The sequence below is a fragment of the Schistocerca gregaria genome, chromosome 11 (assembly GCF_023897955.1).
Source record: "Schistocerca gregaria isolate iqSchGreg1 chromosome 11, iqSchGreg1.2, whole genome shotgun sequence".
NCBI classification, from domain to species: domain Eukaryota; kingdom Metazoa; phylum Arthropoda; class Insecta; order Orthoptera; family Acrididae; genus Schistocerca; species Schistocerca gregaria.
This window is the reverse complement of record NC_064930.1, coordinates 28023188-28039068: the sequence shown is the minus strand read 5'-3', so window position 1 is coordinate 28039068 and position 15881 is coordinate 28023188. Positions and strand designations below refer to the sequence as shown.

At 46.8% G+C, this 15881-nt stretch overlaps 1 protein-coding gene across 1 annotated transcript in view; it reads left to right on the top strand.

Annotated features, from left to right (window-relative positions):
- The first annotated feature begins 3632 nt into the window (after positions 1 to 3632).
- LOC126295007 (mucin-2-like) overlaps positions 3633 to 15881 on the top strand; it is a 175132-nt gene continuing 162883 nt past the window's right edge. The window contains exons 1-2 of the mRNA XM_049987260.1: positions 3633 to 3705; positions 13602 to 13826. Coding sequence (XP_049843217.1) covers positions 3633 to 3705; positions 13602 to 13826 — 298 coding nt within the window. The remainder of the gene's footprint in view (positions 3706 to 13601; positions 13827 to 15881) is intronic.

Here is a 15881-nt window from a genome sequence, read left to right as displayed (position 1 = left end):
CTTGGCATTTATCTGAGACCACAATGCTGGCCAGTTTCACCTACGCCTGTAAGAGTTTCCTGCAGCTCGGCTACGCACGGCGCAAACAAAGCTGTGTCGTCGGCATCTCGGTGCTCTCCATTCCATTTACTTTTACACCAAATAATACTGAGTCTTGACTGGATCGAAAAATCTAGTCCAGATACAAACTGAACAGCACTGGGGATAGTACACAGCCCTGGCGGACTCCTTTCAGTATTTGTACAGATTCTGTTTTTAAATTTTTTTTAGTTCTGACCTCTTCTGAGTCCAGTATAATTGCTGAATGATTCCTGTGTCCTTACTATCCAACCCTGTTTCTCGTAAGATTGTGATAAGCGGGTCACGCTTAACAGTGTCAAATGCTTTCTCGCAGTCGATAAAGCATATATGGATATCCTGCTGATAGTCACAGCGTCTTTGAGTAAGTATCATCACGCCAAATAACGCTTCTCGTTTTCCCATTCCCTCCATAAAACCAAAATGGGTTTATCCACAATACTCCTCACATTCGGTTACGTATAATTCTTAGAAAAGTTTTCAGAGAAATCTGTCTTCTTTCATGTCAGCTGTCGTTTTCTTCGACCGCGATGGTATTAGGTATCGAGGCCTGAGGGTGTCTTTCAGTTTCCAACCCAAGCGCTGAAGGCAACGAGAAACCACTGTGCTCTTTCGTTCCACAGGACACTCACAGGTAAACCTCTTCTGCCGCATCTTTAACACATGATGGGAAAACGAAAATGGAAACTACCCCAGGACGTAAGGGAACTCCACCGATACAAGTGGTGCAACCAGGTTAGAGGCTTCTGGGCAGCCTGGCCCATCATGTGAAAGAGCGATTTTAGCTCCATGAATGCGAGGCTTAATGACGATTGCATTTCTTTAAATAATCAGAATATGTTATGCACTAATCAATAAGTAATCTGAAAGAAGATTTATGTTCATCCCTTTATCACATATTTCCCGAAAAGTCTTTCATTTTATAGGCTGACTGAGGAGAATGGACCCTTAAAAATGTAAAAGTAACTTCGAGAGTGCACTAGCGAATTGCTCATCACATTGCGTATTGGTGACTTTCAAGACAATATTAATAGTAACCTCTGACTTTTCGCAGATGATGCAGTTACCTTCATTCGCGTACTCTCTCAAAGAAGCTCCATAGGTATTCAGCCAGATCTTGGTAATATTTCATAGCGGTACAAAGATTGGTAACTTCCTTTAAATGTAGAAATCAGCAAAATTAATAAACCGAAAAGAGGTAGTACCCTATGACTAGAGGAAAAAAATCGGTGACTCCCAGATGGAATCAACCAATTCGTACAAACACCAGTGCGAAACAATTTGTAGGAGTATGAAGTGGAACGATTAAATTGCGTCAGTCGTCGGTAAAGCAGGTGGTACACTTTGGTTTGTTGGTGGAATACGAGAGAAGTGACTGCTTACAAATCCCTCATCTGACCCATAAGAGAATGCTGTTGAAGTGTGTGCCACCCGTCACGAAATAGGGCTAGCAGAGAAGAGCAGCACGAATGCTCACAGATTGATCCCTGGTAGAGTGTCACAGAGATGCTGAAGAAACTGGATTTGGCAGACTGACTGAGTCAGACGTAAATTATCCCAAGAAACCTTACTGACAAAGTTTCAAGAACAGGCTCCAAAAGATCAATCTAGTAATACACTGCAACGCCATACGTATCGCTCCCTTGTAGACAAGACAGGATTAATTAAAATACACACACAAAGTCATTGCAGCAATCATTCTTTCTGCTCTCCATACGTGAATGGAACGGGAAGAAATCCTAACAACTGGTGCAGTGTCTTCATTGCACTTCGTACTGCTTTGCAAAGTTGAATGTAGATGCAGATGCTGTTTGTTGTGGCGATCGGGTAAGTACATACACTACACCCGTACACACTGAAGCACCAAACAAACTCGTATGGGCATGCGTATTCAAATACAGAGATATGCAAACAGGTGGTGCGGTCGGCAACGCCCACACAACACAAGGGTCTGGAGCACGTGTCAGGTCGGTTAGTGGTGCAGCAGTGGCCGGCGAGTCTGCAGGTGGTGCTGTAGTCGGCGCACGAGCGATGGCACACACCATCTCCGAGGTAGCCATGAAGTGGGCATTTTTCTGCACAACCATTCCACGAGTGTTACGTAAATATCAGGAATCCGATGAAGCATCAAATCTCCGACATCGCTGCGGCCCGAAAAGGATCCTGTAAGAACGGGACCAACGAGTGAAGAGAGTCGTTGACAGTGACAGAAGTGCAGCCATTCCGCAGTTTGCTGCAGAATCGAGTGCTCGCACATGAAGAAGAGTCAGCGTGAGAACCATTAGACGAAACATCGTCGATATGGGCTTTCGGAGCTGAAGGCCCACTCGTCTACCCTTGAGGACTGCACGACACAAAGCTTTACGCCTCGCCTGGGCTCGTCAACACCGACATTGGACTGTTGATGACTGGAAACTGCTTGCCTGCTCGGACGAGTATCGTTTCAAATTGTATCGAGCGGATGGACGTGTACTGGGATGGAGACAACTTCACGAATCCGTGGACACTGCATGTCAGCAGGGGACTGTTGAAGCTGGTGGAGGCTCTGTAATGGACTGAGGCGTGTGCAGTTGGAGTGATATGGGACCCCTGATAGAGGTGAGACGCAGGTAAGCATCCTGTCTGATCATCTGCATCCATTCATGTCCATTCTGTATTCTGACGGACTTGGCCAATTTCAGCAGGACAATGCGATACCCCACACGTCCATGATTGCTACAGAGTGACTCCAGGAACAGTCTTCTGAGTTTAAACATTTCCCCTGGCCAGCAAGCTCCTCAGACATGTACGTTATTCAGCATATCTGGGATGCCTTGCAAGGCGATGTTCAGAAGAGGTCTCCACCCCCTCGCACTCTTACTGATTTATGGACACTACCACAGAATTCACGGTGTCAGCTCCCTCCACCACTGCCGCACACGCAAGTCGAGTCCATGCTACGCCATGTCGCCTCACTTCTGCGTGCTCGCCGGGGCCCTGCACGATATTAGGCAAGTGTAGCAGTTTCTTTGGCTCTTCAGTGTATTTTATAAAAAATGTAAGTATGTACGTATGAGTCTATATGTGGGCTTATGTTACATCTACACTACTGGCTCCATGTCAACCCAGACATAGTACACGTCAACTTTTACTGTCTGCAAAGAATCTCTGTGGGGATAACAATCAGGTGTCTATCAAAGGGGAGGGGCTGAGAAAGAAGCGCAACCTACGACACCTGTATACCCAGACTTTCATGCAGTATTTAAGAACGGGGGCGCTTTTTCACTTGAAACTTTACGCATAATTTCAAACCTTCACAAAAAATTTTTATCGCTGACAGCCTCAACACAGTGATGAAAGGAAGAAATTTCATCCCTTTCTATATCTTTGCTGCTCATGCAGTAAAACTGCAGCCTCAGGCATGACGTTTTAATTTATTACTTCTTTGCACACCACGGAACGTGCCTACAAAATTATATCATGGTACGTACACTGTGGGATAAGAACCTCGCATGGGGGAGGGGGTGATGGACAAAGATGAGTGGAGCAAGAAGAGGTAAGGTAATGAGGGGGCAATGGAGGAGGTGGACACAGATGGGGGTGAAGGAAGAGGATATGAGTGCAGAGAGTGGGAGAATGAGCTGGACAGTGAGAGGTGGAGAGGGAGAGAGATAGTGGCTGTATATGATATGGATATGGACAGGACGAAATCCGTAGAGAAGGCGACAGATAGAGTCACAGGGAGGACTGACAACAGAGGGAGGTGTAGAGAAAGAGGAAAAAGGAGGGTACGAAGTAATAGAAGTTCAGAATAAATGCAATGTCAGGTACTATTGAATAAACGTAATGTCAAGTACTCAGCTAGTAACCTACAATTAGTAGCGCTATTCAAGAAGTAATTGCCATAGATATGATGTCACTGCAGAATCATCTTTGGTCCTTGAGGTTTTTTTTTATTTGAAAAGAAAATACAGTCTGCAGGATACTATCAAGTCTTACCACGTGAGTGGTATTAGCATGACGATCGCTGTACGATTAAAAAGCGATTATGATAATCTTGGTGTGTAATATAACATGCAATGTGCATGTTCAATTTTTAAATAATGTAAATTGTAATGCGGCGATAAAATTATTATGATCTTGGCGTGTAATATAACATGCAATGTGCATGTTGAATTTTTAAATAGTGTAAATTGTAATGCGGCGATAAAATTATTGTGATCTTGGCGTGTAATATAATATGCAACGTGCAAATTCTAATGTTTAAATAGTGTAAATTGTAACCAAGCTGCTGGAAAACCATTCTGGAGTGTAATTAGCAATCTTCGAAAGGGAGGTAAGAAGGAAATTACAAGTATTTTGGACAGGTCAGGAAAACTGCTGGTGAATCCTGTGGATGCCTTGGGCAGATGGAGGGAAAATTTGAAGAGTTGCTCAATGTAGGTGAAAATACGATCAGCAATGTTTCAGATTTCGAGGTAGAATGGGATAGGAATGACGATGGAAATAGGATCACATTTGAGGAAGTGGAGAAAATGGTCAATAGATTGCAGTGCAATAAAGCAGCTGGGGTGGATGAAATTAAGTCGGAACTCATCAAATACAGTGGAACGTCGGGTCTTAAATGGCTACACAGGATAACTGAAATGGCCTGGGAGTCGGGACAGGTTCCATCAGACAGGACAAAAGCAGTAATCACACCAATCTTTAAACATGGAAGCAGAAAGATTGTAACAACTACAGAGGCATCTCTTTAATCAGCGTTGTGGGTAAAATCTTCTCAGGTATTGTTGAAAGGAAAGTGCGAGTATTAGTTGAGGACCAATTGGATGAAAATCAGTGTGGTTTTAGGCCTCTTAGAGGTTGTCAGGACCAGATCGTTAGCTTACGGCAAATAATGGAGAAGTGTTATGAGTGGAGCAGGGAACGGTATCTATGCTTTATAGATCTAGAAAAGGCATATGACCGGGTTCCTAGGAGGAAGTTATTGTCTGTTCTACGAGATTATGGAATAGGAGGCAAACTTTTGCAAGCAATTAAAGGTGTTTACATGGATAGTCAGGCAGCAGTTAGAGTTGACGGTAAATTGAGTTCATGGTTCAGAGTAGTTTCAGGGGTAAGACAAGGCTGCAACCTGTCTCCACTGTTGTTCATATTATTTATGGATCATATGTTGAAAACAATAGACTGGCTGGGTGAGATCAAGATATGTGAACACAAAATAAGCAGTCTTGCATATGCAGATGACTTAGTTGTGATGGCAGACTCCATTGAAAGTTTGCAAAGTAATATTTCAGAGCTAGATCAGAAATGCAAGGACTATGGTATGAAGATTAGCATCTCCAAAACGAAAGTAATGTCAGTGGGAAAGAAATATAAACGAATTGAGTGCCAAACAGGAGCAACAAAGTTAGAACAGGTGGACGGTTTCAAGTACTTAGGATGCATATTCTCACAGGATGGCAACATGTAAAAGAACTGGAAGCGAGGTGTAGCAAAGCTAATGCAGTGAGCGCTCAGCTACGATCCACTCTCTTCTGAAAGAAGTCAGTACCGAGACTAAGTTATCTGTGCACCGTTCAATCTTTCGACCAACTTTGTTGTATGGGAGTGAAAGCTGGGTGGATTCAGGTTACCTTATCAACAAGGTTGAGGTTGCGGATATGAAGGTAGCTAGGATGATTGCAGCTACTAGTAGATGGGAACAATGGCAGGAGGGTGTCCACAATGAGGAAATAAAAAAAAAAAACTGGGAACGAACTCTCTATATGTAGCAGTCAGGGCGAACAGGCTTAGATGGTGGGGTCATGTTACACGCATGGGAGATGCAAGGTTACCCAAGAGACTCATGGGTTCAGCAGTAGAGGGTAGGAGGAGTCGGGGCAGACCAAGGAGAAGGTACCTGGATTCCGTTAAGAATGATTTTGAAGTAATAGGCTTAACATCAAAAGAGGCACCAATGTTAGCACTGAATAGGGGATCGTGGAGGAATTTTATAAGGGGTCTATGCTCCAGACTGAACGCTGAAAGCCATAATCAGTCTTAAATTATGATGATGATGATGTAAATTGTAATGTCATGATAATTTAGAAATCCGTATGCTAATTACAGTATCACTTGAAAACTGCTGCAAAGCGAAAATTACAATAAAATTTTTAACTCTAAAATTAAATAACGGTTTAATGTCGAAAGCATTCTCAATTAGCAGAGTTTAACGTTTCTGCGGGTAGAAACGGCGCTATCGGCTGTTCGTGTTGAAAAATTAGCACGCGATACGATGGCCGTATATTGTAGTGGCACGTGTGATCCGTCTTCGCCACCTACTATCTTCGCGCCGCGGGGCGAGAAACATCTGCCGGCCGCCTTCCTTTGTTCTGTTCTCTCGTTCCCTACGCAAACGCGCTAATGGAATCACCAATAGCGGCGCGCCAGCCCAGCATGCCCTGTCATCTCTTTAATCTGTCGCTCTCTCTCTTTCTCATTTCGTCCCCCCCCCCCCCCCCCTCACATTCACCACCTCGCTCCGTTCACCTCCGACGAAACACGGAGGAATGCGAGCCCGTGCGACCAAACGGTCGGTCGCCGCGCATGCGCAGTGCGGTGTGGGGTCAGTGCGCACGCGCGGTCCCGCGACCAATGGCAGGCCGGCGACGCCGTTCGATTGGTCAGCCGGCAGGACGGCGTGGTGGGGGCAGAGCGACGCGGCAGATTCCGTCAGCGCGCCGCGCGGCGGATATCGGCCGGCGGAAGGGGCTACGTTGTGACGACGGAGAAGGAGGGGATGGTAGGAGGAAGGGTTGCTGCGCGGCCCGGAGGGGAGGGAGGTTGCGCGTCACGTGATCCGCGGTCCAGTTACGTCGCGACGAATGGACAGGCGCAGCAGCCGGCGCCGAATAACCGCGGTAACATCGCAGCCACACAGCGCCGATTAGCACGGGGTGCATGGCGCACCAAGGCCAGCCCACAAATCTGCAAACTACACCTCGCAAGTCACTCAGCATGACGTGGCAAAGGGCTGCTTGGGGTACCACTACCATCCTAGGGACCTTCGATGATTTTTTAAATAAAAAAAGAAACAAACCTCAAGGACCAAAGATGATTTTGCAGTGACATCATATCTGTGGCAATTACTTCTTGAATAGCGCTACTGACTATAGGTTAATAGACGAGTATCTGACATTACGTTTAATCTAGAGTACCTGACACTGCGTTTGTTCTAAACTTCTATTAGTTCACATCATCCTTGGCCCTCTTTCTGTCCTCCCTGTCTCTCTATCCGTCCGCTTCTCAACCGATGTCGTCCTCTCCCTGTCCAAACCCGTATCATACACTCAGTATCTCTCTCCCTCTCCAACTCGCCCCTCCTTCTCTCCACCTCTCTCCGTCCATCTCATCCTCTCTGCACCCATCTCCTCTTCCCCCACCCCCATTTGTGTCCACCTCCTTCTTCGCCCTCTCATTCTCTTATCTCTTCCTGCTCCACTCATCGCTGTCCATCACCGACACCCCCATAGGAGGTTCTTATCCCAAACTGTCTGTACGACGATATAATTTTGTAGTTGCATTCCGTGGTGTGCAAAGAAGCAATAAATTAAAACGTCATTCCCGAGGCTGCAGTTTTAGTGCATGAACAGCGAAAATATAGGAAGGGATATTTTTTTTTTGCTTTGATCACTTTGTAGAGGCTATCAGCGATAAGTATCGGTTTCAATATCGACACTATCACTCTTCGAAGCTACATATAATATCTAAGTAAAGATAAAAATATCGACTGTCGCCCCTGTCAATATTTTTTTGCAGCTTGTCAATAGAGCTATAGTGGCCACAGGGTGAGGCGGTGGGGACAACAATATTTGTTAACAGACTCAGATAGACTATTGTACCCTGCTGACCATTAAAGTTGCTACACCAAGAAGAAATGCAGATTACAAACGTGTACTCATTGGACAAATATATTATACTACAACTGACATGTGATTACATTTTCACGCAATTTGGGTGCATAGATCCTGAGAAATCAGTACCCAGAACTACCATTTCTAGCCGTAATAACGGCCTTGATACGCCTGGGCATTGAATCAAACAGAGCTCGGATGGCGTGTACAGGCACAGCTGCCCATGCAAATTCAACACGACACCACAGTTCATCAAGAGTAGTGACTGGCGTATTTTGGCGAGCCACTTGCTCGGCCACCATTGACAAGACGTTTTCAATTGCTGAGAGATGTGGCGAATGTGCAGCAGTCGACCATTCTCTGTATCCAGAAAGGCTCGTACAGGACTTGCAACATCCGTTCGTGCATTATCCTGGTGAAATGTAGGGTATCGCAGGGATCGAATGAAGGGTAGAGCCACGGGTAACACATCTGAAATGTAACGTCCACTGTTCAAAGTGCCGTCAATGCGAACAAGAGGTGACCGAGACGTGTAACCAGTGGCAACCCATACCATCACGCCGGGTGATACGCCAGTATGGCGTTGACGAATACACGTGTGCTGACCTATTTCTGACAATCGATCCCTACAAGTGTACAGTGCTTCATCAACATTCCGTGAAGTATTAATTTACGTGCAGTGATATAGACATTCTTTGACTTAGCTTTTGTTAGTTATTCCGTGCTGCTCATGTCTACACAATTCATTCATGTGCGTAGTGTTAAGTTATTGCTAAATATAATGGGAATAAAGGAATTGTTTTCTCCAACACCCACATTTATTGACACGCGACGAACTACGTAACATCCGCGTCGGCTTCAGCGTTTAACGAAATTCCGCAACGTTCACGTTTGTAACTTGCGCGCCAGCCGCGACGCGCTCGTTCCAGCACGATAACGACCGATTCGCCAGTCTCGATTCTACCTGAAGCCAGCAGTGCAATTAACAGGGTGACGATGAAACCTCCGCCATTCTGGTTACATAATCCTCTATTGTGGTTTGCTCAGTTAGAGAGCCAGTTCGTTCTCGCACAAATATCGGCGGACGAACCTAAGTACAGCTATGTGGCTGCAGCACTCGCAGAAGATCTGGCAGCAGAAGTACAAGGTATCCTGGGCGCACCACCGGATACCGATCGTTATGCATCCATTGAAAACGCATTAGTAACGCGTTCGTCACAGTCAGAGGCGAAACGGCTGGAGAAGCAGCTACGCACTGGACAACTCGGAGATCGCACTCCGTCACGACTCTTACGACGTTTGCGCACACTGGCAAGTAACACTGTAACTGACGATGTGCTGCGCAATGCATGGCTGCCTCGGCTGCGGTCAGATACTCAGAAAACCCTCACGCTATGTGCGGGCGATTTAAACGCACCGGCACAAACGGCCGACAGCTTAATCGAAATGCATCCCACATCGAGTGTGCCAACATTGACGCCACAACGAGGGAATTCGCCCACAGCGACGCTAGTCGCCCTACAGTCACAACTGGCAGAGCTGACCGCACAGCTGGCTGCATTACGAACAACGCACAACCGCCACGGCCACGCCGCCGACGGTCACGAGGTCGCAATCGATCACCATCACCTTATGGTGGTACCACGAGACATTTGGCAGTGATGCGCGAAAGTGTACGCCACCTTGCAAGTGGAAACACGAGGCAGACACCGTAGCAGTGACAACTTCCAGTGCAAACACTCGCCGACTCTTTGTGACAGGCCGCGAAACAAGACTACAGTTTCTCGTCGATACAGGCGCAGAAGTCTCCGTATATCCAGCAAACGGCCTGTCACGCCGCAGCTGCGACGGCTGTTATCTATACGCCGCCAGTCACTCCAAAATTAGAACACACGGTCGAGTAATATTATTCTTTAATTTGGGGCTACGCCTGTAAGGTGTCAGGCAAATCCAACACCTTACATGAAAACCCTGACATAATAAGCAAATCTACTAGTATGCCACATAGCTCCTAATAAACCAAAGTAATATAAGTAACGAGTGAGCAAATGGAATACCACAGACTAGCACAAGAATGCCTAAATGCATGTCGTACCTCCCCACCGTGAGGCAGACGCAGCTCCGAGGGGAGAACGAGGACAGAAGCCGAGAACAGAACCGTGTTAAGCTAGAAGGCCCTACGATAAGGGAGGACGGGCGAGCCTACCTGTACGACTATACAACCCGCACGTTTTAGCGTGAGACTGTTTCGCGTCTCAGGTACGTCAAGGACAACCCCGAGCCCACGTTAAAAGCTAGAGCCCTCCAGAAAAGCAGTATAGATCTTACGATAACACAAAAAGGGCCACTACCACCCGCAAGTTTTAGAGTGAGCCTTTTCGCGTGTCTGTTACATTAGGATCACTCCCCAGCCCATGTTAAAAGATAGAGCCCTCCAGAAGAACAGTATAGATCTCACGATAGCGCTAAAAGGACCACACCAGCTGCAGGTTTTAGCGTGACACTTTTTAGCGTCTCTGTTACGTTGCAAACTTTAAAAACATTGCCCCACCACGAAAAGTATAACGTTTCTCATTGGATAGACAGAATTTTTGTAGGAGGAGCTTAAGGTTAACATTGAGACCCTGATTGGTCAGATGAAAACACAGCCAGATAGCTTTTTAAATCAACTTCGGTAAATTGTAGTAAGGAGAAGTTAGGGAAGTGTTGGTTCCGAGACGGCGAGCTGGATGGCTGACGCTGCTTAAACACCGACAAGGTAATGAACGCACGCGATGCCGCATTTTTGAGCGCATAAGGCTTCACTCAGAACTGCAGAAAACTCATCTGTTACACCCCTTTTTTTGCATAATACTAGTGTTGATCGTTAATTAAAACTCATGGTGTTCACATTTGCCACTTGAAGTAAAGATCTGAAACGCGTTGATTTTTCTATTTTATAGTTATTGAGAAGCCACATCAGCCACTGTAATTTACGACAAGTTACATAAGTTATTAAAGATAATTGAGGGTCACTGTAGACCATTTTGATAGTTTTCTCTTTCGTGAAACTTAAATTAAACCTAGATTATAGATGTGATATGGCATAGGTCATCCTTCGATCGATTGTAGAACTTGGAAACCCATTTAGGGAATATTCGTCCACATTTTTGTTGCACGCTGTTGGTTTTTACCATCCTGTATTAAAACATTTCCTTTTATCAATAGTGCAATTTATAAACGATGTTTTGTGAGTAAAAATAAAATTTCCAATGGTAAACTTAACTGCTTTTTCGACGTTATTTTACCAGCTAACTAAAAATAGGAAAGCCTTGAACCCTTTCCACTAAATTTAATTAGTATTAATATTCTTTTACAGGGAGTGCAGTGGAGCTGACGCTGAGATCATTTAGTATATGGTTATAACATCGCTAGTCTCACTGAACTCTTCTGAATTCTACATGTCATGTGTGGTCTGGCGTCTACTTTCCAGCAACAGGTCCCAGGTTCAGACTAGTCAATTCCCTAAGAAACACGCTCAGAGCGTCGTTGGGTGAAAGTGGTAGGGAGACACGATATAGAACAATCACACACCACCCAGAATGTTTAGACGCCGTGTGTTTGAATGGCAATTTACAGTGGCAGATATATCACAGCCTGTTATCTGAGCAGATTTTTTGTCCTTCTACGACTTTCTGCCAGATATGCGACGTCAGCGACTGATAGATTTGACTACTAGTGTGCATACAAGAGGAAACGTCCGTTGTATGAGACCACTAGAGGCACGCACAGCCACAGGCGACACGCCACGTATACGGTTACTGAAAGGATACCCCGAGGTCACACAGCAATCGCCTGCTCTCCCACCAGTCAAGCATTCAACCGTCCACCACATTTTGACCACGCCAGGGCCGCCAACTCACGCTCGGCCTAGACGTTTAACGGCCGAAAAGCTAAAAGTGGTAAAGCAGGAATTTCGCACCATGCTGTCACAAGGTGTCTGCAGAGTTTCTAGTAGCAGTTGGGCATCCCCAATTCACATCTGCTTACTATCAGAGCTTACTATAGCTGCAGAAGACATTCCTAAAACAGCGGTGACAACACCATTCACCCGAATGCCATTCGGGCTATGTAATGCCGGCCAGAGCTTCCACCGTTCTGCGGATGAGGTTGCAACAGATTTAGATTTTTGCTACGTGTATATCGATGATTTATTGGTGATGTCTGCATCGGAAGAGGAGCACTTAGAGCATTTGGCACAAGTGTTTGACCGCCTACGCACACATGGACTACAAACTGATCCTGCCAAGTGTGTTTTTGGTGAGAAAGAGCTCCACTTTCTAGGATATTTGGTGAATGCACAGGGTATTCCACCGCCGCACAGTAAAGTAGAGGCCATAAACAAATACCCCCGCCCTGATTCACTGGAGTAGTGAATTTCTACCAACGCTTCATTCGCAATCATGCACCGACAACTGCACCAGTGAATGAACTGCTTAAAGGCGCACCTAAACCTAACCACAGCTTTCCTTGGACTATCGAGGCGGACAGCGCGTTTCACGCTGTAAAAAAAGCTGCAGCAGAGGCCGCGCAATTAGCACAGCCGGTCGCGCACGCTCCACTCGCTCTCACGGTTGATGCTGCGTCCACTGCCATTGGTGCCGTACTCCAGCAACAAATTGATCAGCTATGGCAGCCCATTGCGTTTTATAGTCATAAGTTGTCACCATGTCAGCAACGTTGGCCAACATATGACCGTGACCTGTGCGCATTAGAAGGGCGCCAGTTCACGATTTACACAGATCGTAAACCGCTTACCACGCCTTTAAGGTAAAGCCAGGGAAAGCATCGCCCAGGCAGCTGCGACACTCAGATTATATCAGCCAGTTCACGGCCAGCATTGTTTGTGTGGAAGGGAAGCTAGATGTTCCAGCTGATGCACTTCCTCGCATAGAAGCAGCGTCCACAGTAGCAGATGACGTCGCACAGGTGGAAGCAGTGGCAAAGGCCGCTGATTGCGACGCCGTCGCGCATGCGCAACAATGTGATACTGAGTTTGATCTATTGCAACAAGAGAAAGTATTGAAGCTACAGCTCGTGACATTTCCTGAAGCAAGCATTGAGTTGTACTGTGGCGTAGTAAGAGGAAAGGTACGTCCATTTGTGCCACAGCAATTCAGAACACAGGCAATCGCATCAATGCACAATCTGTCAGAGCCAGGAGTAAGAGCCACACTCAGATTGGTGAAACAAAACTTTGTGTGGCCATGTATGCACACAGACTGTAAAGCATTTGTGAAGCAACGCTTGGCGTGCCAGAGGAATAAAATCACACAGCACGTGAGGGCTCCATTAGGCACGTTTCTTCCAACAAATCAGCGTTTCGACCATGTGCATGTTGACATCATGGGCCCACTCTCGGCATCGGAAACTACAGTTATTGCCTCACGGTGATTGACAGATTTACTAGGTGGCCTGAGGCATTTCCAATGAAGGACATCACTGCAGAAACTATAGCTCAAATATTTTTTCGTGGTTGGACTGCCCGGCTTGGAGCTCCACTGAGAATTACAACTGATCAAGGACGGCAATTTGAAGCCTACGTTTTCAAAGCATTGGCTACGTCATTAGGTACGAGAGGCATACGCACCAGGGCATACCACCCCGCAGCACCTCTGGCCGCAACAGACACCACAGCCACCACCGAACCCAAACCAGAGACGGCAGGAGAAGCCACAAGATGTGCCCCTGTAGCCCAGCAGCACCACGAAGCTCAGCGAGCTCCAGTCGCCGCAACACCGAGGGCTGCTGCAGCACTCCCTGGCACAGCGCCCGGCTTCAGCAAAGAGGTGGTTGCAAGAGCTGGACGGCGCGTCAGATTCAATCTGCGGTGTCGTTAGCATTAAAGGGGGCTGCCACGCACTGACCTATTTCTGACAATCGATCCCTACAACTGTACAGTGCTTCATAAACATTCCGTGAAGTATTAATTACGTGCAGTGATATAGTCATTCTTCGACTTAGCTTTTGTTAGTTATTCCGTGCTGTTCATGTATACACAATTCATTCGTGTGTGTAGTGCTAAGTTAATGCTACATATATGTGGGAATAAAGGACTTGCTTTCTCCAACACCCACACACGCTTCCAATCTGCGTTCAGCGCGATGTTTCCAAACACGGATGCGATCACCACGATGCTGTAAACAGAACCTGGATTCATCCTAAAAGAAATGACGTTTTGCCATCCGTGCACCCAGGTTCGTCGTCGAGTACACCGTCGCAGGCGCTCCTGTCTGTGATGCAGCGTCAAGGGTAACCTCAGCCACGGTCTCCGAGCTGATAGTCCGTGCTGCTGCAAACGTCGTCCAACTGTTCGTGCAGATGGTTGTTGTCTTGCAAACGTCCTCATCTGTTGACTCAGGGATCGAGACGTGGCTGCACGATCCGTTACAGCCATGCGGATAAGATGCCTGTCATCTCGACTGCTAGGGATCCAGCACGGAGTTCCGTATTACCCTACTGAACCCACCGATTGCATATTCGGCTAACAGTCATTGGATATCGAGCAGGAATGTCGCGATACGATAAACCGCAATCGCGATAGGCTACAATCCGACCTTTATCCAAGACGGAAACTTGGTGTTACTCATTTCTCCTCCTTACACGAGGCATCACAACAACGTTTCACCAGGCAACGCCGGTCAACTGCTGTTTGTGTACCAGAAATCGGTTGGAAACTTTCCTCATGTCAGCACGTTGTAGGTGTCGCCACCGGCGCCAACCTTGTGTGAGTGCTCTGAAAAGCTAATCATTTCTTCTTCCTGTCGGTTAAACTTCGCGTCTGTAGCACGTCATCTTCGTGGTGTAGCAATTTTAATGGCCAGTAGTGTAGCTAACCGTGGAATCTAAGTGTGGAATAATGCCTTTCATTGCTTATTCATCTCATGCTTCAGAGATGTCAAGTAGTGTGTGCGACAGGGCGAAAGAGAGAGACCAGATTTGTTTGATGCAGTGAACATTACACTATCTTGCAGTTGTTGTGGTCTTCAGTCCCAAGACTGGTCTAATGAAGCTCTCCATGTTACTCCATCCTGTGCAAGCCTCTTCATCTCTCCCTGAATAGTTCTTACAATTCAACCCCCCTCCCTCGGCCTTCTCCTCTCCCCCTCCCACACCACCCCTCCCCCCCCCCCCCCCCCCACACAGACAGTTTGGCGTCCTACCAACCGATCCCTTCTTTCAGCATTCTATACATCCTCATCTGTGATTCGATGCAAACGTCTGATGTTCTATAATGTTACTTATAATCCGTATGATTGCAAATTTTTTATTGATATGACCGGTTTCGGTTCATTCAGAACCATCTTCAGATCTGATAATTCAGTTACAGGAGTAACCCGTCCACATCCAGCAAGTTTCACATCCTGCGTCATGTTGAGCGTAGATGAGTGTTGGGGGTGTGTGTTTGTTAGTTTGGTGTGGGAGGAGGGGCAGGGTGAAACCGGCGGATCTCCATCAGCACGCTGTGGATAGGTCTGGAATTGAACCCAGGACACTGGCCAAGACCGGTCAACGAGAATCTCACGCCTCTCCTGTCCCGCCTGCCTCGAAAGCAAAGAGACGCAGAGTACCAGGACGGTCAGCCATCCAAGTACTGGCCACGCCTGACGGTGCTTAACTCTGGTGACCTAAGGGGAACCGGTGTCTTCGCCTCGTGGCGGCCGCTGCCTGCGGCTGTAGTCTTACAAGTGTCAGCAATTCCTGAGTGGGAGAGGTTCATGTAGTCTGCCCATTACTATTTTGAGAAGTGCAGTAACTTTTTGGTCACTCAGTAATTCACCGCCAACTGGCTACAACACGCTTCACGTTACGCTGGCAACGATAGACAGCAGCACGATTCTACATTAATTTCATCAGTCCCGTTCCTCTCCCGCGAAGACCATGAAGGTC